The 25,738-nt window shown below is 41.8% G+C and overlaps 1 protein-coding gene across 9 annotated transcripts in view; it reads left to right on the top strand.

Moving 5' to 3' along the window:
• Window positions 1–25,738, top strand: part of LOC118317902 (LIM domain containing preferred translocation partner in lipoma) — a 141,585-nt gene that overhangs the window by 74,128 nt on the left and 41,719 nt on the right. For all 9 annotated transcript variants that reach the window (XM_035647025.2, XM_035647021.2, XM_035647024.2 and 6 more), the window contains one exon: window positions 14,752–15,348. In XM_035647025.2, coding sequence (XP_035502918.1) covers window positions 14,752–15,348 — 597 coding nt within the window. The remainder of the gene's footprint in view (window positions 1–14,751; window positions 15,349–25,738) is intronic.

The following is a 25,738-nucleotide window of genomic DNA, read 5'->3' as shown; positions in this document are numbered from 1 at the left end:
GCGAGGACGTTTTTAAGTCTAAAAGGCAGTGTTGTCCTGCAAATAGGTTGAATCTCGGCGCTCACCAGGCCGCTACATGATGTCATCTGGCAAGGTGCTGCGTCGGCCAATCGAGTTCAAAAGATGAAATGATTTGCTGTTGTGTGATCTGATCATTTCCAGACTTGTGCGTGAATTACTCGAATGAGACTCATGGATCATATCTGTCATCTAATCATTCCCTGAAACACACTTCTGCTTTTTTTAATTCAGTTATTGTCGGCCCGAATACCGCCTTAGATCTGGTTTACGGGCAGGGAAGTCTAATGGAGCTAAGATTTACCTCACGTCACCGCTGGTTGTCCCCAACTAATCACAACCAAACACCATTATGTCCTAAAATATCACTCTGCGTGGCAGCTGGCCTCACTGACACATTAACAGCCAGAGAGGAGAAACTATCAGGTCATCTGGTGAACCGTCTGCTCGACCAAGACCCCCTGCATATTTTCGGTCCTGCATTAAAAAAAAAAAAAAAAAAAAGTTCAAGATCCCGTCTCAACATTCGATAACTTGTCGTCTTCTTACCGAAAACGTGGTTATTCGAGGAAACACAACGGAGCATGCTCATGCTCATGCAAAATCCCTCAAGTGTGCCGTGCTGCAATCTGAGCCCAACCATCCCCGCTAATGTGCAGCGTAGGCCTGTCCAAACGCATCAGATCTGTTGTGGGGGAGTTAACAAGGAGGCCCGGATGAGTGTCAAAATAGTGCGCTCATCAAGTGCCAGAGCTGCTACGGTGGAGGCTACAGAAGCTCCGGCTGCGCGGCCTCTAATTCACGCTGACCTCTTCCGTGTTTCTAGTAATCAAATGAATCGGCTGCCCACCCACTGAGATTCTGCAGCCTCCAAGTCCGTGCTGCACTCTGCACGTTGTCAAGGAAAAAAAATTTCACATCGGGATGTTTTTTTCATCTCAACACATTGAGTTTGTGGCTTCAGGTCATTATTAACAACAGGAAAACAAAGTATGGCCCACAAGAGCAGAAGTCCACCGCTGGACGGGAAATATGATTAGAACTCAGCGTATGAATGTGACACAGTTTTGAAAACCCACACTAGCTCTTTCACATCAGATCGTTTTAGTGCAAATTTTTTTTTCTGGATAACATCATTTGTCCTCACATCCTCCACAGGCCGATACTGATAGTTAAGCCCAAATGCAATAAGCAATTATATTATGCTAAAAATGGACAAGAAGAAACAAATAGACTGCAACATAAAGAGTAAGCAGTGTCTCTTTACTCATCGTACGTATGTAACTGGTGTTCAATCACACAGTACCTGATTTACAGGACTTACTCGACAGTTGACAACACAAGCAAACAAACCGAAAAATTTCATTTGATTCTTTATGATGGTCAGTAATTGGTCGTCCTGTGATCGTTCGAATTTGTTGAGGAGAAAAATGTACACGGTCAATTTGTTCTGAACTAGTTCTGAGTAACCAAGTGAGTTTGTTATTTCTGCATTCACCAGTGACATATTCTTCCTAATGCACTTCCTCCATTAAAAGCTGCACCTCGCTCCGATCCGATTCAATCTGTTGTGATGAGATCTATGTTGAAATTAAAGAGCTCCCCCTGTCTGGTTCATCCATGTGAAACGATAATGTACAGCCTAATTGATAAAATATTGAAGAATTCTCTGTGTGTGTGTGTGTGTGTGTGTGTGTGTGTGTGTGTGTGTGTGTGTGTGTGTGTGTGTGTGTGTGTGTGTGTGTGTGAGAGGGGTGCTTTAACTAGGGTAGCGTCTTTCCAGATCGATCCAAGGAGCGTAAGCTTCTTTCTCTCCCCAGAGCTTCTGAGACCATGAGACATGTGCCTCACTCGCAGTCACGGTTGCCCCTCAATTTGCCAGTCGGCCAGAGAAGTGCCCTGTGTTGTGTCCCTGTGTAAGAGTCAAGAGTCATGTGGGGAAGCTGACGTGTGCAGTTGTTGTTGTCCAGAAAGATGCCATTTATCGGTGTTGTCAGGCACAGTTGTGCCTCTAAGGAAAGAGGTTGGGACCCTGTGACGTGGACGTCAGAGATCATGTGTCCTACATGTGTTCTTGATTTAACGTTCAGAGTGTGAAAAAAGAGGTCTTTACTTGGTTGTTGGTATTCAAAACTGGACTTGGGACTTGACTTGGGTCTAATTTGCGTCAGTTAGGATCCAACTTAATGGCAGCACCTCTCATGTCTAGTTGTTAACTTGCCCCTATTGACCAAGTACTTCCAGAAATTCTTAAACTAAAGTTGTGAGACCAAAACTCACGAACTGAATTTTTAATTGAGGGCGGTTTTTTTTTTTAACCTAGTTCATTCGATCTGGTTATAATCAGTTGATTAATTAGTAAATGTGTTGTATGTTCCCACTGGTTCGGTTTCTTTTCTCACCGAATAAAACTACATTTCATTATTTTCATTATCCCTTGTGAGGACATTCTCATTGTGTCTGGAGTGAATGAGAAAGTAGACACAAGAAGGAACTGCTCAAACCTTAAAAAGAAATGATCTTCATTGCTAGTCCAGGTCAATGTGGAGCCATTTGGCACAGACTAGAAAAGTGCGCATTGTATTTGGATCACATCAAGGTTGGATCATGTTTCAAATTAACCTCACCATGATTTTTTTTATAGCTGAGTAGAGACCTCTTCCTCCAAAGCGTCGTGGTGCAATTTTATTGTTCCAAACCCAAATATGATCGCCATCTTCAGAGATATATATATATATATATATATATAGTGTTGTGAAAAAGTGTTTGCCCCCTTCCTGATTTCTTATTTTTTTTGCATGTTTGTCACACCTAAATGTTTCAGATCATCAAACAAATTTAAATATAAGACAAAGATAACGCAGGTAAACACAAAATGCAGTTTTTAAATGAAGGTTTTTATTATTAAGGGGAAAAAAATCCAAACCTACATGGCCCTGTGTGAAAAAGTGTTTGCCCCCCCCTGTTAAAACATAACTTGACTGTGGTTTATCACACCTGAGTTCAATTTCTCTAGCCACACCCAGTCTGGAAAAGGTTATAAAGCCACTTCTAAAGCATTAGGACTCCAGCGAACCACAGTGAGAGCCATTATCCACAAATGGTGAAAACATTGAACAGTGGTGAACCGTCCCAGAAGTGGCCGGCCGACCAAAATTACCCCAAGAGCGCAGCGACGACTCATCCAAGAGGTCACAAAAGACCCCACAACAACATCCAAAGAACTGCAGGCCCCACTTGCCTCAGTTAAGGTCAGTGTTCATGACTCCACCATAAGAAAGAGACTGGGCAAAAATGGCCTGCACGGCAGAGTTCCAAGACGAAAACCACTGCTGAGCAAAAAGAACATTAAGGCTCGTCTCATTTTTGCCAGAAAACATCTTGATGACCCCCAAGACTTTTGGGAAAATACTCTGTGGACTCACGAGACAAAAGTTGAACTTTTTGGAAGGTGTGTGTCGCATTACATCTGGCGTAAAAGTAACACCGCATTTCAGAAAGAGAACATCATACCAACAGTTAAATGTGTTGGTGGCAGTGTGATGGTCTGGGGCTGTTTTGCTGCTTCAGGACCTGGAAGGACTTGCTGTGATAAATGGAACCATGAATTCTGCTGTCTACCAAAAAATCCTGAAGGAGAATGTCCGGCCACCTTTTTTAAAATGGCAAGAAATGCCCTCCACTTGTCTTGGTTTTAAGACTGGTGTCACCCAACACTGAAGTAGCCAGAGTCTGCTTTTGACCAATCAGCAGTTGTCTGCTCCAATCAATTCTGAACTTAAAGTACTACTTCCTGTGAAGGGACGTTTTGAGGATCTGACGTCACACTATCCTAGAGGAAATGAATTTAGTTCCTGGTTCAAAATGCAGAGACAGTTCATGGATTCTTCAAGTAGTATTTAGGTCAAATGCTTTCAAATTGCAAGTTTCATTACTCTGCTGCCACTTTCCTTGTTTTATTTAGGCCTCATCAGGTCTAAATAAGTTTGAGTCTAAGTTTATTCAGATCGGACATTCTAGTTTGAGTAAGTTTTCCGTTGTCCGTTTCAGATCTGGTCAAAAATTCTGGACGCGTCTGGTCTAAAAAATTCACATACTTAACTCCAGCTCGACAAAATCTGTGCTGGTTAGTTATTTTCCTACACAGTCTTTGTTTTTGTTTTGGCAGTGCTCAAGTAGCTCATGTTCATATCCCATCTGATGAACGATACTGCAGAAATGTGGGCAGACGTACTGCTTTTTAATTTCTTTTTTAACAGAAAACCACTCTGCCTTTTTTCCCCACAAACGTCATAGAATAAGAATTTGCATTCATGGTAGCAGACACAGTATGCTCTGTTTGGCTCCTACTGGATGTAATACCAAGGAGAACATTACTGTCACTTCACCACCATGTCAGCAGACGCGCCGCGGCATAACACACATCGGCCCGTTTGTGTTTTTACTCTGTGTCAAGTAACCTGATGTCTGTGTAATAAGTTGTCACGTCCGTACAAAATGGATGGGAATTATTGAAGTCTGCTGACAGTTTAGTTGAAGCCAAGTGCTTGAAATGCTGCTGCGATGGATCCATCCACACGAGCGCCCTGAGGAGGCCCGACTTCACACTGTGCCAGTCAAGCCATGCCATGACACTTCCATCTCTCAACAGGCAGAGCATTGCGGATGGCGCTTGCTGTCACAACATGGCAGAATGATAGGCCTCTCACCGTTCGCTCACATGTCTCCCACTGATCATGGCGTCTGCCGAACCATCAGAGAGAATGCAGGCTCGGGACCACCCTGGCCGTGTCTCGGCTCCCTGAGAGTATGATAGGGGTTGGTGACCTTTCTTCTGTTCCCTTCATGAGGCACAAACTCCGGAGGCATCTCAAGGGACAGGCCTCACCATTTCAATTCTTTCTGCCAACCCCACAGGAGCACTAATCTACCCTTAGTCTGTGTTCTGGCACATGAGGTGCTCAGAGCAGAATGTTTATACTCTCACACATTGACATGGAATAGGTGTGTCCATGTTCAAGTCAGCTATAGTCATGTGACAAATGTGTTTGCATGTCAAGTTAAAGCTACAGTGTGTAATATTTAGTAGAACGTTTTCACAGAAATTTTATATATTGTCCATAACTATATGTTCATATATGTATAATCACCTGCAGCAAAGAACCAATGTTTTTCAGTCAACTTTGAATGAGTTAATTATAATAACATTAGGGGGACCCGACCTCTTTGTAAATTGCCATGTTTGCTACGTCGCGTTCCGGTTCCACTGCGGTTCAACAACCCGACTTCCGGGGTCCGTGTTCCATGGTATAATGGAACACAGCATTAAATACGGTTGAAAAAACGGTCCAGAATGGACCGGAAATGGAATTAGCGGTGCGCGGCCATAAAGTGTCCCCTGCCGGGTGCTCAGTTGGTTGCGGTTTGCAACTTAACCAACAGATGAGGCCAGAAAAGTACAAAAATTACACACTGGGGCTTTAAAGACATAATGATGCCAGTTCTTAAATCACTGGATGGAAGTAAATGAAAACAAGTGGCTACAAATCTTGTATCCATTATCCATTAAGTCCAGCCACAGTCTTTTCTACTGTCAATTTTTCAATCTCTGTTATTAGGAATTCCCAGCTTTGCTTTCATTACAGTTATCCTGAACTAACCACAGTCTGTCTTTTGGCATTTTAGGTCAAGATGGGGCTGTTGGGCTTGTTGGGAGATGGTACATGGTTCATTTAAGGCCATTAAAAACCTTTTGTTATTCAAAATTGTACCATTGCCATCCAGACATCCAGACATACTCAACTGCACAATTTACTGTTGAGCAAGGCTTTGACCCAAGGCTGACTTTGTGTCATTTGCATTGTTATAAATTTCAACAAGTTTGATTTTAGATTTCTAAATTCTTAAACGCAGCCTTTAACCACACAACTGGTAGAGCTTAATTCTACTGTAAACGTTTGTTAGTGTGTGATTATGGTTAGTTGTGTGTTGCATGTTTGAGATCTCAGGTACCAGGGGACAGTGTTCAATTTATTTTGAGGAAATATAATCTTACTGTGTTTGTACATGTCATCATCATACAAGCCAATTCCAAATACTCATGTGCATGTATTCGCTGCCTTGCCTGGTCTAGTTGCCTCATGTGGCCGGTTGGAGTTTTTGTTGCAGTGTGCACTGTGACATTGTGTGGCCTTGTGGTCAGTGTCTCTTCTTACACTGTCCATGTTTACCTGTGTTGCTGCCCTACCATAATGACGGGAATGCCCCTCGCATGTTTTAGCTGCCACAACACTGACACACTAGTATTTGAACTTCTCTTTAGTGGGGGAATAAATTGGCATCGGTCAGGAACCCATGCGGCGACACGTAACATTTAAGTTATCAGCTCTGGTGTGTTGTAAGATTCTCAAAAAACTCAAAGCTCAGTCATAGAGATAATGCATAGGCAGCTCTTGCATGACCATGACAAGGACAACTTAAAAAACAAAACGAAACAGGGGTTGCAGCTTGTGAGACAAAATGTCAAATGTTTGTGTGTTTCTGCAGCTAATCTCCAACAGCTGAGCGGAGTGCACCAAGATGACACTCCGGCACTGTAATCATAGTACTGGGCGGCGTTCGAGTCTTTTCCTCGCTGCTTGTTTATGCGCGGCGCTTCACTTTGATTGCCTTGTTGCTGCGCGGAGCAGAGATGTTGCCGCGGCGCCGGTGGCACCCATTGACCTTATGGTCACTCTGGCGGCAGGTTCTGAGTTTTGACAGGGGCAGCCAACTGTGGGGAGAAGAGCATGCCTCCCGGCGCTCAGTGTGCTCCGTCAATGTTCGTTAGTCAAATAAACTGCACAGTATCACCCCTTTGTCTTTTATTAACAGGGTGAACCAATACACTTTGAGCCAGGAAGCTGTGACAGCCGGTGTAACCTGCCTCTTTGCATGACAAAGCCCCAGTAACAACGCTAAAAGGCTCACCGTCAACTGCTGTCACTGAATATTATCCTTCTTCCCAATAACACGTGCAAGCTCACAGTACACACGCGCGCACGCACAGCTTCTGAGAGAACAGATACAGTCGCCGTCTCACTGTAAGCCGTGGACCCTTTCAACTGTGTCCACCTCCTGAAGCAGGAGGGGTCACAAGTGCATGAAAGGCTCATTGCAGGGATGAGTCAGGGACGTGTGGCGAGAGACCGGCCTGTAGTTCTGCGGGAGGTGAATGAAACAATTAGTTTGTGCTGTGTGAGAACTACATAACACACATTTCCCTCTATTGTTGAGATAGCCCGCAGAAATGCCACGATAGGTGACTTTTTTTCTTCTCTTTTTTTTTCACACAGTAGCCCGGAAAATGATTTTTTTAGTTGCATCAGTGAGTAGTACGCCCTACTTTGTATGATGTTGTTACATCATACCAGAAATATTACGTCCTTTTTTTCTTTTTCTCCTGGGATTACATAACTGTGAATTTTGAAGCACGGACTTAATGTTCAACTTCACCATCTTAGGTTGTCTCGGTGTGCATGTCATGTACTGTACAGGTGACTGCTGCTGTACCTGCCGTGTTCAGGGTTTTTTCTCAACTCTGCCCGCATTGTAAGTGTGCCTGTTGTTGCTGCACAGTGAATCACAGTCTGACAAAATAACTTCGCCGTCATGAGATGATAAAATGAAAGAAAAAATATTTTGATACACCACATAACACGCTGCACATGTACTAATTCAGTCAAGATGATTTCAGCATTGCTGATCAGACAACATTTTGTACTTTTTTTGAAACACTAGACTGTAAAATAACTATGATTTATATACTTTTATTGTATTATTTTACATGAGGAAATAATACAAGTAGAGTTTAGGAATTTATACAAATAAATAATGTAATCTGTGATATTATTAAGAATAACTACGTGGAAAACTGAAATCTGAATTAGTAGATATGCCCATTTTTTATTTCAGCTTTAAAACCCGCATGAGTTTTGTCTGTTCCACAGCAGTGCCGGTTCTTCCAAACATTAGTGTGTTTGATTTTCCACTCTGACTCTCATGTGTAAAGTTTTTATTTTTTTATGTTTGTAGATTTAAACCACTACTATGTTTTATGGCCACAGTCACACCAGGATTTTTTCAATTCATTTTGTGTGGCGAGTGGCAGCCAGATTTCGGTTATGCAAATAGAGAATAGAAGAATTGAAATAAACCGTTGGTGGCGCTAATCCTCTTGTCAGATGTGATTACAGCAAGATGACTCAATTGAAGGAGTGCGAGTCAAAACACAAATGGTTACAGTAAAAAAGTGCATCGCAAAGTGCGTGGAAAACCAGATGGAGATATTGTATTTGTTAAATTTACAAATTCAAGGAATGCAACAGTCCCCTTGTCATTTCACACAGATGGGATGTTTTGGTCTGCTACTGTAAGATTTATTTCTTGTTTCCATTGAAATTTGTCACATTTTGTTTCTTTTGCTATACCAGCTTTTTCATTTTAGTCAAGCCTAAAAATCATTTTCCAAAATTCCACTCCTGTTTTTTATTACATGCAACTTGAAAATGCATATGAAAATGGGTCGATGGTAATAGTTGTAGCAGTAAATTCACCAGGCCCATACACCGTAAAGAAGGAATTGTGACTTTATCGTTATTAGCATTATTGCTAGTAGACACTGTTGCTTCATTATTACTAAAAATATAAAGTGGAAATAAATAAAAGCACAGAAAGTGAGCAGCCCTAGTCGTAGGATTCCAGGACAACTGTGATATTGGGCATCCGTTAAACATTAATTGCTATTAATGCATTCAAGGTTGAAAACATTTCCGAAATATCCACTTGTGAAAAGTGAGGGTTTGTCATGCAACTATCATTCGAGTGAGCGAAAAAGAATCTGATTTAAGATGTGTCAGCGAAATGTTCCCGAAATGCACATAACACAGTTAAAGTGCAAATGGAGAGATAGTTCATAACAGCTAGAGGTCTCGCCACCGTCCACAGAGACATTGTTTAATCATATTTAATGTGGCTTATCTCAAACTATTTTGGGAAGAGAACTGATATCCTCAATTGCTTGACGGAACTAAAGCGCGGGGACGATTGGTGAGCTGACCGGAGATGGTAGAGACGACAGTCGAGAGCGCTGGCTTTGTCTGAATAAGGAAGCCGGGAAAAAAAGTTGAGAGGAAAATATCCGAGGTCTGAGAGGAGTCTCAAAAGATGCAGAACGTCTCCGTCTTCAGGGGTTTTTCCCAAGCTTGCTTAAGAAAAAAAAATAAAAATCCCCCACCCTTGTGGTTTGAAATGCAAAGTTAACAGTTTTACTCAGCCCCCCAAGGCTTGTATAGTCTCTCCTAATCTTTTTGAATGTGTCAAAAGGCTTTCTTGAGACTCTCTGTGAAATTTCACACTTAAGTTGTTTGCAAAGTCAGTCTGAATTACAGTATAGAGCGAGGGTTAACTTTAACCAAAGGGGTTGGGGAGAAACTTTTCTAAAACGGAGCGCGTGGTGTTTGTGTGTGGAGGGGTTGTGGGAGACAACAACACCGTGTGCACTGAGACTGATGCTGTATATGCTGCCAGGTTCTCAACTGGACCTCATAAGGTCAACTATTTAGACTGTCGTGTAGTGAATCACTCTCTGTGCCATCTCATTTTTGGCATGGTCTATTTATAAACAAAACTTGTCAACTACATAATACCGAAACCTTACTGCCAAGTGATGTGTACATCCAATTATAACAATTTTCTTTTTTTTTTTTACAAAATTAGTACCAATAAATATTTACTTAGATCTTTTTTCAGTATAATTTTATTCTGATAATATCATATCATGTTTTTTAGTTGTATTACCCAGATTAGCCTGACAAAATTATTGAGTCAGGAATTTTTTTATGTGTCACGGTGAAAACAAGTTATTGCTTTTAAAGTAGTATAAGTAAATCACCATCCATGGGAAATTATTTATTGCATGGTCGTGGTGAAATATTATTATACTGTATATATCAGTATTATTATTATATCATCAGATGACGTTCAAACTCTGCAGAATTGCGTCCGGACATCTTCCGGCAAACGTTCACATATGGTGAACGCAGCGGGAGATTGTACGAGTCACAACAGCAGGATCGCGTTCGCAGCATCCTGTGATGTCCGGGTAGAGCAGCAGGAGACTCCGATAAATCAGTTATGAAAAGCCAGTCTTTTTGTTTACAGTTATCAAAACAGCCACTTGCTCACTGTGAATCCTCCGGAGATTCTCCTGTTTTATTCCCACACGGACTCACTGTGACACTCTGATTATACCAGGGGCGCTGGCAGGGGAAACTCAAGAGAATGTCCGGGGCAACGTTCTGCTTACGTTTGCGTTTCTGCATGCAGCCCCTCCGGAGAGAAGATCAGGACAATGTCCGGACTTCGGTGCATGTCTGAAAGCCGCGTTTGACGACCTCAAGGTTATGATCGTATCCTAAATTTGTCCTTTTTCTGAGGAAAACTATGAGAAACACAGTTTGTTGTCTGTGTGGTCTGGCACATAGGGATACAGCGATATCTTCAAATGACTTCATATGACCCTCACCACTTTAATTCTTGGCCGCTGAAACCACAAATTCAAATCCAAAACACTCGGGCTGTCTGCTCTAAAAAAAACGGTCAACATGCTCTGAGAGGGAAGGACCAAATAAGACAACATTTAACAGACTGCCCATTGTTGAACTCTCACAATCAGTCTCTCTAGGATGTCATGCTCTGTAAAATTTGGTAATATTTGTACAAAACTGTCAAACATCATCAGACTCATATCAGGACTCACAGCCCCGTCCGAGACATACCGCCTCCTCTCTGCGATATGACGGCCATCAAGTGATGAGCTTTGTTTTTTCTTGGCGGCATAATGAATTGTTCTATCTAGTATAAAACAACAAATACAACAAAACAACAAATAGGCATTGAACACAAACAGAAAACATTGGTTTTTTTTAATTGTTAGATTTCTCTCCCAGCTCTTCTGCTGCTCTTGAAGACCCCTTATTGTTTGAAGGATTTCCTTATTGAAAAGAGTTCCTTGACTTAACAATCGGTTGCAGACTTACTCTGAGTAATGGTACTTAATACACACTTTGTGCAAAATCTTTTCAATGACGGCAAGATATTTTTTGCTGTTATGGCCTTCACTCTTAATCATGTGAGTCTGGTCTCTTTGTACAGCAGAATCAGTAACCTGAATTCTAGTTTAATTATTATTTGTGTATCGCAAAACCACACATCTTGTGATCTTTCTAGATGTGCCAGAAAAAAACTGCTCACCGTTCTGTTTTTGCAAAGTTTTAAGCTGAATAGGATTGACCTCTGTTTTAATTTGATCTGGAGTTATCCATCATGAACACACAAATAAAGAAAGAAAAAAATTGGGAAACTGAAATGCTCTGCCAATGCCCAACAGTTAAACATTTGTGTCTGTAAGACACGTGGCAGGGTTGGTAGGGATGCTCATTTAGAATAGAATAAAAACGTCTTTATTGTGCACTTGCATGGAAATGTGTTTTTACAACAGAACAAGGGCACATGACAAAGACAGATCATGCAGACCGACATACATGCATATATGAAATTCCTCTACCCTGGGCTAGAAAACGTGATGAAAACAACAATTACAGAATGAAATGCACCGTATCCTTACATACCATATCCCATATACCATAGACATGTCCTTGCAATGTCTCAGCATGCACACACAGGCACATATTGTCCTCCACAGCCTACATATCAGCACGAGGTAGCCTTTTTCTCACTGGCACAAAAGATCAATTTGTATGATGAACGACAAAAGCCACCTTTAAGCAGATCACACGGTCACATGTTTCCTAACATCAAACACTGTGTAAGACTTTTCTACTGTTTTATTCATGAGCTAACAGCCTCGCCATGTAAGACATTTTGTCACTGAATATCAGTGATGATACACTGGTTTTTAATGACTTCTTTGTCTTTTTAACTGCTCTGCAGTTCAGCATTACTTTAAGACTTCCTGGGATTGTTTCAGGCAGTTAAAGCCACCGACTGGCATTCAGTTAGCTACTTCTCACGGGAGATCGTAACGTATCTTACCTAAGGGCGCACTCAGACTTGGCATTCGTACCGTGCCCAAGCACGATTCACGGCTAAAGTCTAGTCCGTTTGACCAGTGTGAGTGCAACCGTCGTGGCCCAGTTGAGAGAGAGGTGGGCTTCGGCACGGCACGACTGGACACGTACGAGCACGAGCATTGACGGCGGTTCCCCTTGACAGGCATTTAAAAAAGGTTGGCGCCTTGCATAGTCGACTAAACTGGGCTGTGCCGCACCAAAATGACTCTGGAAAAAAACACTAAGTCAATAACGTTACTATGTTTTCTGTGCTGCTCTCCATTATGTGGCTAAAACCCAATCTCGCTTAAGTACGGGACAGGCAAAGTGTGAGTGCGCCCTAAGTTACTTAGAAGAAGGGGTACAGGGTGGGAATGAAAGAGGCATCACTCGCCCTGTTCAAAGTCAGTGTATCATCAAAATTAATAGTGTAGCTGTGGTGGTAAAATAGTTGCATAATGTTGCTTAAACTATAATATACATATTGATTTCTATTAAACTTTTAATCAAAGAAAACGGCATCATATCCCTCCTAACTGAGGAAATATACTGAAAAGTTGCCCAATTCGTTCAAAATATATGCTGTTATCCAATTTGGCCACTGGTGGAAGACCCAGAGCAAGAGCAGTGAAAGGAACAACTTAAAACCTAAAAAAATTTAATAAAAAAAGTTTAGTTAATATGAAAATCTTTACCACTGCACAGACCTTTCATTTCAGATTGTGTGCATTTGATTAGTTTCATCACCCGCAGAACGGGGTGAACCCTTTCTCTTTATGTAATTTGTGGAAAATCTACCATGACAGTGTAATTATTTTCGGGGGACCTATTTGCATTTCCAGTGCTCTGCTAACTAATACATTACTGTAGGTTCTAAGGCCTTGGAGATAAATTAATAATCTGGAGTATTTAAAACCCATGAAACATTCAAATTAAGTAATTTCACTTCCTGAAGGGCATTGTGGAGACTTTTTTTCTTCATACATATACAGACAGACACACTTTTTAAGTAAACATCAGTGCTAATCGCTGAGACAGAAATCTGAGTGAGAGCATGCAATATTTTCTGGAGCTTTTAATGGTTCCTTTGGGGCTCCCCTCTGACTTTAGATGGGATTTAGACAAAGTCAATGCGTGCTCGTCTTTTACCAAAACTTGGAATTCTTTTCATGTCGGTACATTATAAGGATCACAGGCTTAAATTCTACTGTGCACTTTATCACCGATAGTGTTACAACATAAGTGTTTTTCCTCTGTTTGAGCAATGAGCTACACGGGAGTGAAGCAGAGCTGTAAAGCGCGGCTGTTTGTGACATTTCTCTGCAGCAGTCTTTGATCAGCTACTAAGGGAAATCGATTAGAATTGTTGCTCTGCCCCAATTTAGAAGACATCTCATCAAACGGAGTAGCAAAGGGTCTAAAGACTACAAGTTTTCATTTTTGTTCCCCTAGTGCTGCAAATGTAGTAATTGACTCTGATTTTTGGCTTCAGGCAATAACCTAATAAGGCCATCCAAGGTTAATGATAGACCCTTTTTAGACTGGCTGAACGTCTGACACCGATATGTAGTGGTAGTGAAAAACAATTATTACTTACATGAGAAGACACCCAGGGCAGAAGCCTCTGACATCTGAGCGAAACGTTTTCATACTGTGTATTATTAGCTGCCGCATTTAGCTACAGTTTTTGCCTGTGCATCAAGTGTAGCCATTGGACATAAGATCAAAATGCCAAAGTCTTTCAGATGTCAGAATCCACGCAGTGGGTTGTGTCGCATCTTTACAGCCGTCTCTTCCCTGGAGCACCAGTGCCACAAATCTTGGTGATTTAACATCGTTCACATCCAAGCAGCTGGAGTCAGCACAAGTGTCATGTGCCATTGCCAATCTGCTATCATGGCGTCCTCCGCCAAAACAATTTATCCTTTCCCCTCTCGCTTTATTAGCCATAGATTATGGGGGATCGCGACAGGGCAGAGCCTCTGCTGTTGAGGTAGTCTTGTAATTGACTCTGGGAAGGCAGTGGATAATGATTTGAGCGTAAACCATGTTATCATTAAATAGCTGTTGAATACAACTATTGTAGTTCCACCATTTCTTGGATTTCATTTATCAATGCTTACACTTGATCCTGTTACTATAAACAGTCAGTTTAAAAGTTTTTTAGACCCCCAATTTAACTATGATATGGAGTTCATACACATTCATGGTGAAGATGAATCCAAATCTCTTTGATGATCCTGTTTTTTTTTAATTCACTGCAGTAATTGGTATATTATAGTGCTATAATTGGATATAACCAAACTTCAAGTTGTCCAGTTCTTTGGTTTATGACTAAATCTTTGTCAAATGAATGACTCACTATTGTTTGTGTTGTTAATTACCAAATGTAGCCATAAACTCTGATGGTGAATAATGTTAAAACAGGCTTTACATCCGGCATGACATCCTGCCTTAACATTTTGCCTTCGCAATCTGATTATCTTAAGCAGGTTGGCATGCTAATGCTAAACAATGTTTGTAGAAATCCTTGTCTTCTTTGGAAAAATCCCCATGTTAAGTGTGAAATTCATTATATGTATATTTGCTTTAACTTTAGCTCATTCTTTCTGCTGTTTTTCAGAACTCTGGATCCTCAGCAGCCTCTACTCCCAGTGCTCCTGTAACTGGTTACAAGCGTATGGTCATTCCAACTCAGCCACCTCTCACTGCCACGAAGAAGTCTACACCCAAACCTCAGATTCCTGGGGGAGTCTCTTCTACCCCTCCTTCTTCTGTCAGCCCGGCGGCCAAGCCTCAAAGTCACGCCGCTCCTCAGCCTGTCCCGGCCTCCTACGCTACAGCCTCAACCCCAAGCCAGCCCACGTTCAACGTCCAAGTGAGGTCGGCCCAGCCTGGCCCCCAGCATCAAGTACCAGCAGGGCACCACTATGGTCAGCAGCCCATTCGCAGCCCTGCACAGGTGCAGTACATGCCTGCCCAGCCCAGAGGTCCTGACTTTGCCTATGGACCGCCACAGCCTGGCTTCTCCCCAATGGGTCAAGTTGGATATCAAGAACAGCACCATCCAGGAGTACCTCAAATAGGCGGGCTAATCGCCAGGAGACCTGAACCTTCCCCTACCCAAGTATACCAGCCTGCTGGCCCCAAGAAGACCTACATCACAGATGTGCCACCAGGCTTGGCTTCCTACGCTTCTGGACCAGCTGTCCCACCAAAGGTAGGACATATATATATTTGCAAATCCTGCTGAATTAGTTAATTATGATTAAACTATTATAATAGTAATTGAAACTAAAGTTGATAAAAGGTATATATTTAGCTGATAATGTATAAGATTAATAGTTATTTTCCCTGCTTGTTGCTGCATTCTCTCAACAAGAAAACAGTCAGTCCATTCCTTTAACAATCCACCCTCCCATCCATTCACTCTTTTTGACAGTTTTTGGCACTTTGCACAGTCTGATTTGGAGAGTAGCCCAGGCATCCATCTCCCAAGGGTTTCTTGGGAATCCAGAGGCCTTCCCAGGCCAGCTGGGATATTTAATCCCTCCAGTGTGTTCTAGGTTTGCCCTGGAGCTTCCTCCCAGTTAGATATCCCTGGAATACCTCCACAGAGAGGAGTCTCTGAGAGGTCCTCATTGGATGCCTGAACCACTTCAACTTGCCTTGGTGAAAAGCGTAGCAGTGCTACTTAAAACATTCATTGGGACATTTGAACTCCTCTCCTTATCTCAAAGGCTGGACCTAGACGCCATGGAAGAAATTGATTTTCATTTCATTTGAAACAAAAATTCCGTCACGACCCAAAGTCTGTGATCTTATTTGAGGGTTGCAACGCAGATGAAGTGATGAATCTAAAACGGTGGTTAGCATTAGCTCATTCTTCACACACAATTAGACTAAAAACATTTGCATGACTGAAATCACTTCGTCAGTACACTGTTGACGTCTATTGGACCTCAGGGGCTTAATAGACTGTTATCTATCACAGTAAGTATCGAGTATGGTATAAACAAGTTCTGGAGGCCAAGCCAATCCTTGTCAGTTATTCTCTGTTTTTAGTATCTCTTGGGTCATGTTGTATACTATTTAATAATGTAGAAATCTGAGTGTTTGCATGTGTGTGTGTGTGTGTGTGTGTGTTTGTGTGCGTGCGTGTGTGTATACTATATACTATATGCATACATTTGTACAGCTTCAGATGGCAATGCAGTGGGGAGCTCCTTGCCATCTTTCATTGAACTGCTCAGTAAACTGTTGTTTTAACCTTTATGAATTTTTTAAAGATATTCTCTGTTGGTGGTTTACACCATCTGATTTCATTTGTCTCATAAAAGGCATACTGTATTCAGTAGTATATAATGTATCTACCCATGTGAGCCCAAGGTCATGGCATTACTTTGTCTATCTCTTCAAATATAAGCTGCAATAAGTAGTAAGTCACCCAAAGAGTGTTGCGTCAAAGAAAAAAATATTTATTTACAGTAGTTAAAGGTTATATATATGGAGGATTTGGTGTTTTCGAGTGGTTACCTGGAATCTGCTGTTTTTATTTGATCCCTATTAAGTGTTCTGTTAAATTTGTTATCTTTTTAATGGTAATCTCCTACAGATTGCTCGATTAGTTTGATCTTATTTTATGTTTCCCATTTTATCAGTTGTGTTGTTTTGAGTTACACTTCGACTGAAAACCAGCTGATGTATGGCTATTTGTGGACTCCAAACATTCTTACTCACAGTTAACCACTGCGAATACTGTATACAGTATCCTCCATAATTTCTCCATATACCGGCGGGTGTAGACTTCCGCCCATGCACTGGCCTTAAAGATGCTGCTGGTCTCTCTTCTGCAGTCCATATCAATTCCTTTCCAAATTCCACATGGTTTGGCAGCAACAGAAGGTAGACTGGTCCTTCTTCACTCGCCATATTCCACTCTCCACGATGGTCTCTATGTACGCCCCCCTGGCTTATACTAACTGGCAATACAGCTAATAATATTAAAATTATTATTGATAAAATTAATTTAAAACTTTCTTTTAGCACTATAGTAGTTGCCATCAGTCACCCGACGAATTTCACACATTTGTTATGCTCATTATGACTCTGCCTCAAGTTACAAATGATGAAGTGGTCGCAATTTTATATCCCAAAAGTCACATCATGTTATGCAAAAACACGTTTCTTTCCATTATTCATAACTCATGAACAGAAGGGGAGATTGTGATTATATCTCCGGCAACTTGACTGGTTCCTTAACATTGTCACTGTCGAGCATTTAAAGCAGCGGACTGTAACCGTTTTATACAAAGCAAGATGTTGGATGCAGCACTATACCCCTTTTATAGAACCTTATATGTTTGGGAAGAATACAAAAATTACCGTCATCCCTTAGAACATAGTAATCAATGCCACAGAGACGTCTATTCTCATTTCTATATCCATCCATCGACAATCTCTGGAAATTCCAAGGCCCCTGAGTTTTGTTTAATTCAAGGATTTTATGCCGGTTCCAAATACAAACTGGGCCTCACAGCCTCGGGGAATAGCTCATCAAGGACTGTACTTTACTAAATACAAATTAGCTTCAACATTGCAGTGAGTATCTTAAAAATAAGTCTAATTATATTAGTTCAAAACAAAAGTCTACATTTTGCTCGAAAAGCTGGCTTTGGTCCCAGTATGATGCATTATTAAAAAACAAAAGGTGTCGTTTAATAGATTTGTGAGTATCTCTTTGATTCCAGATAAAAGCAAATCGCTAATTTTATAGATATAGCTCATACACTCTTCTCTCTCTATCTCTCTCCCCCTCCATCTATATATACACACCACACACACACATATATATACACATATATTATAGATGGATCATTATAAGGATATAATGTAGTATAGCAGGATAGTGGGCTCCGTCTCCTTCAACCCGAAACTTAATGCTCCATGTGCACACATTCATCATAAGGACATTCTGTAAATTATTCTGTGGTGTCACACATCATGTTTGACCTGACCCTTCTTTACGATATCCAAACCTTAGCTCTAATCTGTCCTTTGTTTATTTGTGTCCAAGCATAGTCGATCTTTAATGCAAAAACAGTCTAGAGACCCCATCAAAAGCCAGATTAGAATTAAAGCAAAATCTGTCAACTTTGCCTTTATGGTCATCACTCTGCTAAACCCAGTGTCGTGACATGTTCATAACCTTTTATAAATGGTGTTAAATCTGCTTAAATGAAAAAAAGGGTTGTGCCTCTTTAAATCTGTTGTGTAAATGAACCAAACCATAGTCAATTAAAAATGAACTGTTTACAATTATCGAAGCTATTTAGAGTTGATGGTGACTTAATGTAATACGCGGGATTTCTCAGTAGGAGGCCTGTGATTTTGATTGAGGACTTTATTAAAGAGATAATTTCACATAATTGAGATTATTCATAGAAGGTCAGTGTCGTTAGAAGTCCAACATGAACTCCTTGGTTGAAATTTGCCTGATCTGCCCTTCACACTCCCCACGTCACCCTCCGCCGCCCAGCACCCAATCCCCTATCATCTTCTTACTCGCACGTAAAGTGGAGGTGTAAGAATATCAACAGGCTCCCAAGGATGCCTAATAACCCAAAACCACCAGCGTTTGATCTCTATTGTAGTCAAAAAAATTAACAGATTTCATGGCTGAGGGTTAACATACCAATTTCCACGAGTCTCTCAGTCTTTCCCGAAAATTGGAGGAAAGCTAAGCTGGATGATGACTTGTGTTATGGCTGAGCTTGAGTGACGTTTGGCAGGGGGGGATTATTTTGAACTGTTCAATCCCTGCAGCCAGTTAAAGCCCGCTCGAAGGTCAATGATAGTTTCAACTGTCAAACATGTTTAAATATCTGACATGTCTCTGCCTTCCAGTCCTGGCCACTCTGCCGTTTGACCTGAACACTAACATTTCCATGTGGTGCTATCAGTGTGCGTCCAAAAGACCCATTTTATACGTGTGACCTGTCACATACCCTTATTAATCTCCAAAATTGTGTTACCACCTAAGCAGAACTAAAATTTTAATTTAATTAAAAAAAGAACACAGTTGGAAACTCATGTGAAAATCTTTCAAAAGTGTAATTGCCATGTAAACTTTACACGATGAATTATCTTTGACAGGGCATTAACACATTATTCTGGTATTCATTTTTACATGATCTTTTATATTACTTAAAATGCATGAAATGCATCATACACAGCAGTTAAGGCTAATTTTTCTGACAAGAAATTAAAACTAATTTACACTGTGCTTTACAATTAAAAGCAATCGTTCAAAATGTAACTTTTAAAAATGAAATACAGTATTAAATGTTAAGAGAGGCTTGAGTTATTTGAGGCTGTTAGTTATTCAAGAACCGGGACCAGGATGTCCAATTTGGAGTAATTAAAGTGGAGGACATTTTAAGGCAGCCAAACATCAACATAATTCATGACTTAAGTAGGAAAGGTTAGTTTAATTTGGGCCATATCCTATATCAATGGTCTTCAATATTGCTGTACTGAATATCAGTGGAAGATTTGCCCCAGAGGATGCATGTAAATAGGGAACAAAAGTGGCCCTAGGACTAAACCCTGGGGCACTATCACAAAACAAAAAAAATGACACTGACAGATCCATTAGGTCTACTAACTGGAAATGCCAATTGAAAATATTTTCAGTTGGGTTTTTTTTCTGCAATGTAAATGATTTTATTTCTTTAGCTTCTCCCTCTTGGGAATGAGTGGCAGTTCTATTTATGCCTTGAAAGTCAATCAGGTGTGAACTCTTGCCATCTTTACATCACACACGATGTCTTCCCCTCAGGTGATTGACCCCAGCTTCCCCAAACTCATGAGCTGCGTGCAGCTCCTAAAAAAAGCGTGCTGTCTGAGTGAAGGATTACCAGGCTCTGCTATAGATTTCCAGAGTGGATTCCTCCCCTGGTGCAGGGTTACCACGTGTAACTACAAAGTGAGAGCCTTGGGCTTCCACCACATGAAGATGTTATCCATAATGCTGTGATCTTTTTCTCTGCATATAGATGCACCGTGAAACATGTTGCATTTTGTTCTACCCAACAAACAAATGTTTATTCTAAACCATATATTGACAGACCTATAATAGTTTTGGAAATCCTTACATTACTACTTCACGTCACCGTCTGGACTTTTTACTAAGACCAGTCTCAGTGCAAGCGGCTCCTGAACATTACATTGACGGTTCATCCACAAATTTGTGTGTGCCTTTCTCTGCAAACTGTACAAAGTGAACAATCTACCGAATTTCCCTCTGGCTACATGTAAAAAGAAACGACTGATTCTTTAGAATTCCTTAAAGCCACTTCTATTTTTACTGAAGCACACAAGGACAAAAAAGCCTTCTACCTAAGCATATTTGTTTACTTGCTATTCAAATGTCTTCTGTATTTCCTTATAGCAATTTCTGCCAAATTAGTGTATAGAGCTTTCAGAGTGTGTGTGCGCGTGCAAGCAGTGAACCTGAAAATATAATTAGAACATATTCCATGCAGTTTTATCTCAGTGATATTGTCTCTTCGGTGCAGTTAAAAAGCGAAATGAGTGGAATAAAATCCCACCCACTCACTTCTAAGTATGCATACCTGTGAGTGACTCTGCCTTTTCATCACTTTTCTTAATTTCTTCTCATACTGCTTAAGAAAACCAGATTATAGAAAGACGCGCAAATAATAGCTGCTTTGCACTTTGTTCAGTTCTCTCTATGATTTTCAACCTAAAGTGAACTGCTTGAGCGAAGCCAATATCTCTGCATCAACACTACACACTCATAATTAATTGTACATATCAAGACGGTATCTCTAAGTTTCTGCTGTTCACCACACGTGGGCATTTATGACACAAACAGGATGCGTCACTTTTGCGACCTTCAGATTTGAGATGGACTCAGTGAGTTCAGTGTTTGTACTGTATATGGGAATAACTGGAATGGACGACATTCATGCAGTGATTGAAAGGTGCCCTGTGCTGTTTTCCTGTTTACATTCTGTTTACACACTGAAACGCTTTGTGCGTGAGGCCTGAGAAAAGTGTTGAATGTGGAAACACCCCCACCTCCAACATTCGAAAAAACATGTGTCATGAGAAATAAGGTGTCTTAGGTTTAATAAAAAAAAAACCATCCAAGTTGCGAAAACCACAGAGGTTTGTTGTTGATGTTTCGGGACTAGGCTGTGAACTCAATATCAATAGTGAGTGGTTGGTGAGCGCGTAGCAGAATATGTAAAGTGAAAGGCATTAGCAGAGGGGGGGGGGGTATTTTTAAAAGACAGTTTGTCACCTAAGGTGTGCAAGGTTTTACTCTATGTGTACGCAGCGGATACACTTAGTAGTGTACAGTCACACCCCATTCTATTTGACTAAAATAAGAAACATAAAAAAAGGATGTGGATAGTGTAAATGTCAGTAGGATTCCATGCAGACACCCCGTCACATGCCACACGAGGCAGGCAGACCCTCTCACCCTCCCTGCTCATGTTAGTTTGTAATATTACATCATCTGAGTGACCGTGATCAGCTGGAACCTCGCTCGCATTGCACAAGCGAGTGTTTATAATTAGAACTGCGCCTTCGACCGCGCTGTCGCGCGCCATGCGGCTTCGCGGTGGTCCACACGCACATGAACTGGTAACTGAAGGCGTGGCAGACAAAGGTCACTTCAGCAGACCTGATCCGCGAGGTTAGCGACGGAAACGTGGATCTCCTTGTGTTTCACTTGCTCATGCCCACGCATCAGAAATCCTCCTTCCCGTAGCTGCTCCCAGGAATCGAGCGGGGACAAATGTCTAGATGCAAATATAGCCAAGAGTGATGTCAAAAAAAGAGGCCCAATTCCTTTAATGCCTTCCTTTTTTGTGGGTAACACAGGCGCATTAGTAGAACTGGTACATATGGTTGATTTCATGTTAAAGTGATTGATGGTCAGAACTGTGACTGTTTTGTGATAGGCCTTTACAAATGAGGAAATAATTGTGAAACGGTTATGGAAGTCATTTCTCTCAGACACTGTGGTGTATCAGTCATCAGAAAAAGTGTCACATTTAATTTTCATTCGCATTGTTTTGTAACCGGGCTTTGCATTGTAAAAACCCTTATGTGGGACGCTACATTCCTTATAACATTTACAAGTTGAGGTTTTTCAATTTTTTATCAGCATTAATGACAAACTCAATCCCCGGTAGTTTCACGGGCCCCGTTTTGTGACGAGCAGGTTTTGTTTGCTCTGCACAGCACACGTGTCTGCCAGTGGTTTCAGGCTATTCCGACAGTTGGTCGTGTTAATGAGCCGGCAAACACGGTGACGCTTGTAAGTGCGATATTACATGTAAGGGTGCAAACGTGCTTTTGTTTGTTCTTGAGAAGCTCAAACAAAAAAGAAAAGAAAAATCTATAGCGAGCATAATGGGTGCCGGAAATGGCCTGAAACAAGCACGGGCAGATTCAGTATACAACAGACAGTGACTCAGTGGGAGGCAGCGTTGGACCACGTCGGTCTCTCCTCTCTGGAGTGACGGAGAGACAGAGAGATGCCTCCTTACTACAACTGCAACACGTACCTTGTTATCTCGTTAACGGATTTTGACCTCCGCTTCGCCTCATTCTAAACAACATTTAGTCACACAGCTGCTAGAGTACACACACACATACACACACACACACACACACGGTAAAACACCGCAGGTTCCCATGAATGATTTCCGTGGGAAAGGGCAGAAGACTATGGCGAGATTCCCCGAGAAATACCACAGTCTTATTTCCCATCAGTAATCTCCCGTGCATAGATACACAGATGCCATTTTCTTGCAAAAAAAAACAAACAACAAAAACCGAGAGGTGCCAAAATGAAATGTATAGAGCTCAAGCCCCTTATTATCGACCACACTTGACAAAGTGAGCTGATTCACCGTGAAATAAAGACGAGTCTAAGGCTTTGATTAATCCTCATTTTTTGGGGGGGGGTTCACTTGGATGTAAAGGGCTTTTTTACGTCCACATTCTGTTTTTTTTTTCTGCTTTTTTTATTAGCCGTTGATTGGCCGGTTCTTTCGGTCAGTGGTAACCCTCCATAGATCAGAAGTGTTTGTCACATAACCGCTCATAAATAACAGCTCCCTGCCACCCCGCTCTTCGCCGGGCCCCCTCTGAGACGACCGGCGCGGCTGGTAAATAACTGGCCGGATCGATAACTGTCATTGCAGTTCAGTGAGCCCCGGCAATCTCAAAAAATGTCTGAGAGCAGTTTGTTGTATTTTCTTCTCGTCGTCCCCCTCCGCCGGCTGGCCTGTCGTGAGGAGATGCAGATGCTGAGATTATTGGTAAATGCAGTCAGTTTACGACGGCGTGGCGTGCTGGGCTGGCAGCTGGGTGACCTCTCCTTTCATTCACTCCATGTCAAATGGAAACAGGACATTCCTTTGTGTAGGGCCTGTACTCCAGCAGGGTCATTTAAATTGGTTTATTTTTAGGTTCTCTTTTTGTGAGAGTGAGAAAAGAAAAAAAAAAGCACAAGAGTTAAGTAAAGACATCATTCCATTAGTTTACTTTGGTTAATGAAAAAAAGCACTAGTCAACTGGGCGACACTGGCCGTGCCTGTGTATTGATCCGAGCATTTCGCCCACTAAGTGCAATTCACAGGAGGGAAATAGAGTCGTCTTGGTTCGATCAGAAACCAGGCCGCCAGAGTCACCTGCAGAAACAGTGGCCCCTGCTGGCTCCTCCTGGACATGGTCTCCTGTCAGTGTCAACAACAACCCCTCTCTCTCTCTCTCTCTCTCTTCACACAAACAAAGTTTTCTCCCTTTTTGTTGGGCGGGGGGGGGGGGGGGGGGCGTTTGCCGAGGGCCGGATTCCTCTCCGCCCGCTCAACATCCACCTCTGTCTGCAGAGGAGCCCGCATCCGACCCCTGGCTCCGGGCCGGTGAAACGTGTGCACTTTCGAAACATTTTTTCTCTCGTCAAGGAAGCGTCCGTCCGCGTGGGATCGGGCTTTGCGTAATTCTGCAGCTCCGGCAATTTGGCGGTGGTGTTTGGTCAGGACATATCCTCCAGGGTGTCATCCGGGTCAAACCACGTGGCCGTTCAGGTGCAAGAGCAAAAAAGGGATATATCATGGTACGCCTCGGGAGGTGAAATCACACAGGAGGGAAGTGCAGGTCGCCAATACATCGATTTGATGACATAACCTGTATGAATCCTCATTATGTCCACCGCACGTGTTTAAATATAGATCTGCGTCGCCGCACGGGGAAACGGCGGGGAGACCTGCATCCTGTGTAATGTTGTGTTTGCTCCATTCACGGGATCGTAATGGCATACAAAGAGACGCTAAATAAGTTTTATCTCCATCCCAGCAATTTGTGCAGTCATTTGTTGTTGTTGTTGTTGTTTTTTCAGATTGCTTGTGGCATCCCTCTCTACACTCTCAGATTTTCAAATATCTGTTTGCAGGGGGATGTGTCAGTTCCCAACAGATGACCTAGTTTTTACACACGCACAATCTTACAAACACTGAAAGGCCCTCCACATACATTAGGTGCCAGTGAAGGCCCCCCCCCCTGTTATATGAAATCTGTATTTACAGAAAGAGATTTGAATGGCTGCGGAAAATGTCAATTATGGAAAAAGGTTAATTTTTAATTATCGCTGGCTGCTCTCTGTACACAGCTGCTCCACAGTTGACTGGTTTTTTTTGTTGTGTGTTTTTTTCCCTCAGCATTTAATTGGAGCTGAAAACAGCATGACCTATTTTGTTTGGAGAGAATGTATACTTTATCTGTGCTTCCTCAGAAGGTGGCCTTGAGCTTAATTTTTGCAGCGCAGCGATGGCTCCCCTCGTAGAGTGCAATGCATTACAGATTACTCATAACCTGTTTAACATTGCGAGCAGAAAAATTCATCAGCTGGATGGATTACATAAAGCCACTAACGTGATTCCTCTCACAGACTTAGCGCACACTGCAATTAAACATGCAGCTGCCAGAAAAATGACAAAGCAACTTTCCCACAAATATATATATATTCCCCCCCACATAAGGTTTCTGCTGAAGAGCGCTGCTGTGTCACCACGTCACAAACAATATCGTCCAGAGGCACTTGAGAAAAATCTGGTCTCTCTGCACGTGTGGAATATCAAGTAAAGCTCTCCACTTTAAATTGATGGCTCTGAATACACTCGTTTTCAAAAAAGAAATTCTGTGATTCCCGATACACGACATTTACCGAAGTGCCCTCTCCTCAAAACACATACACACACACACACACACACACACACACACAATACACACACGCACGCACGCAACCACACTAAGTCAGTGAAAGGATAGTGTGACTGATCCAGCAATCCTGTCATTGTTTTGGTAAAACGGACTCGCCTAAGCTGCTGTAATCACTCGTTTAGTGTTGTGACAATAATGCTTTTTTTCCCCATTTTTTTTTTCAGCCATTCCAATCCAATAAAACAATCCGATCCCTCGTGAACCCCTAACTAATGCAATGGTGAATTTGCTCTTGTTGTGGTTATCACAGATATTATTTTTAATAAGCCTTTATTCCCTTTCAG

This window comes from Scophthalmus maximus, chromosome 13, assembly GCF_022379125.1.
Source record: "Scophthalmus maximus strain ysfricsl-2021 chromosome 13, ASM2237912v1, whole genome shotgun sequence".
NCBI classification, from domain to species: domain Eukaryota; kingdom Metazoa; phylum Chordata; class Actinopteri; order Pleuronectiformes; family Scophthalmidae; genus Scophthalmus; species Scophthalmus maximus.
This window is presented reverse-complemented; position numbering and strand designations above follow the sequence as displayed.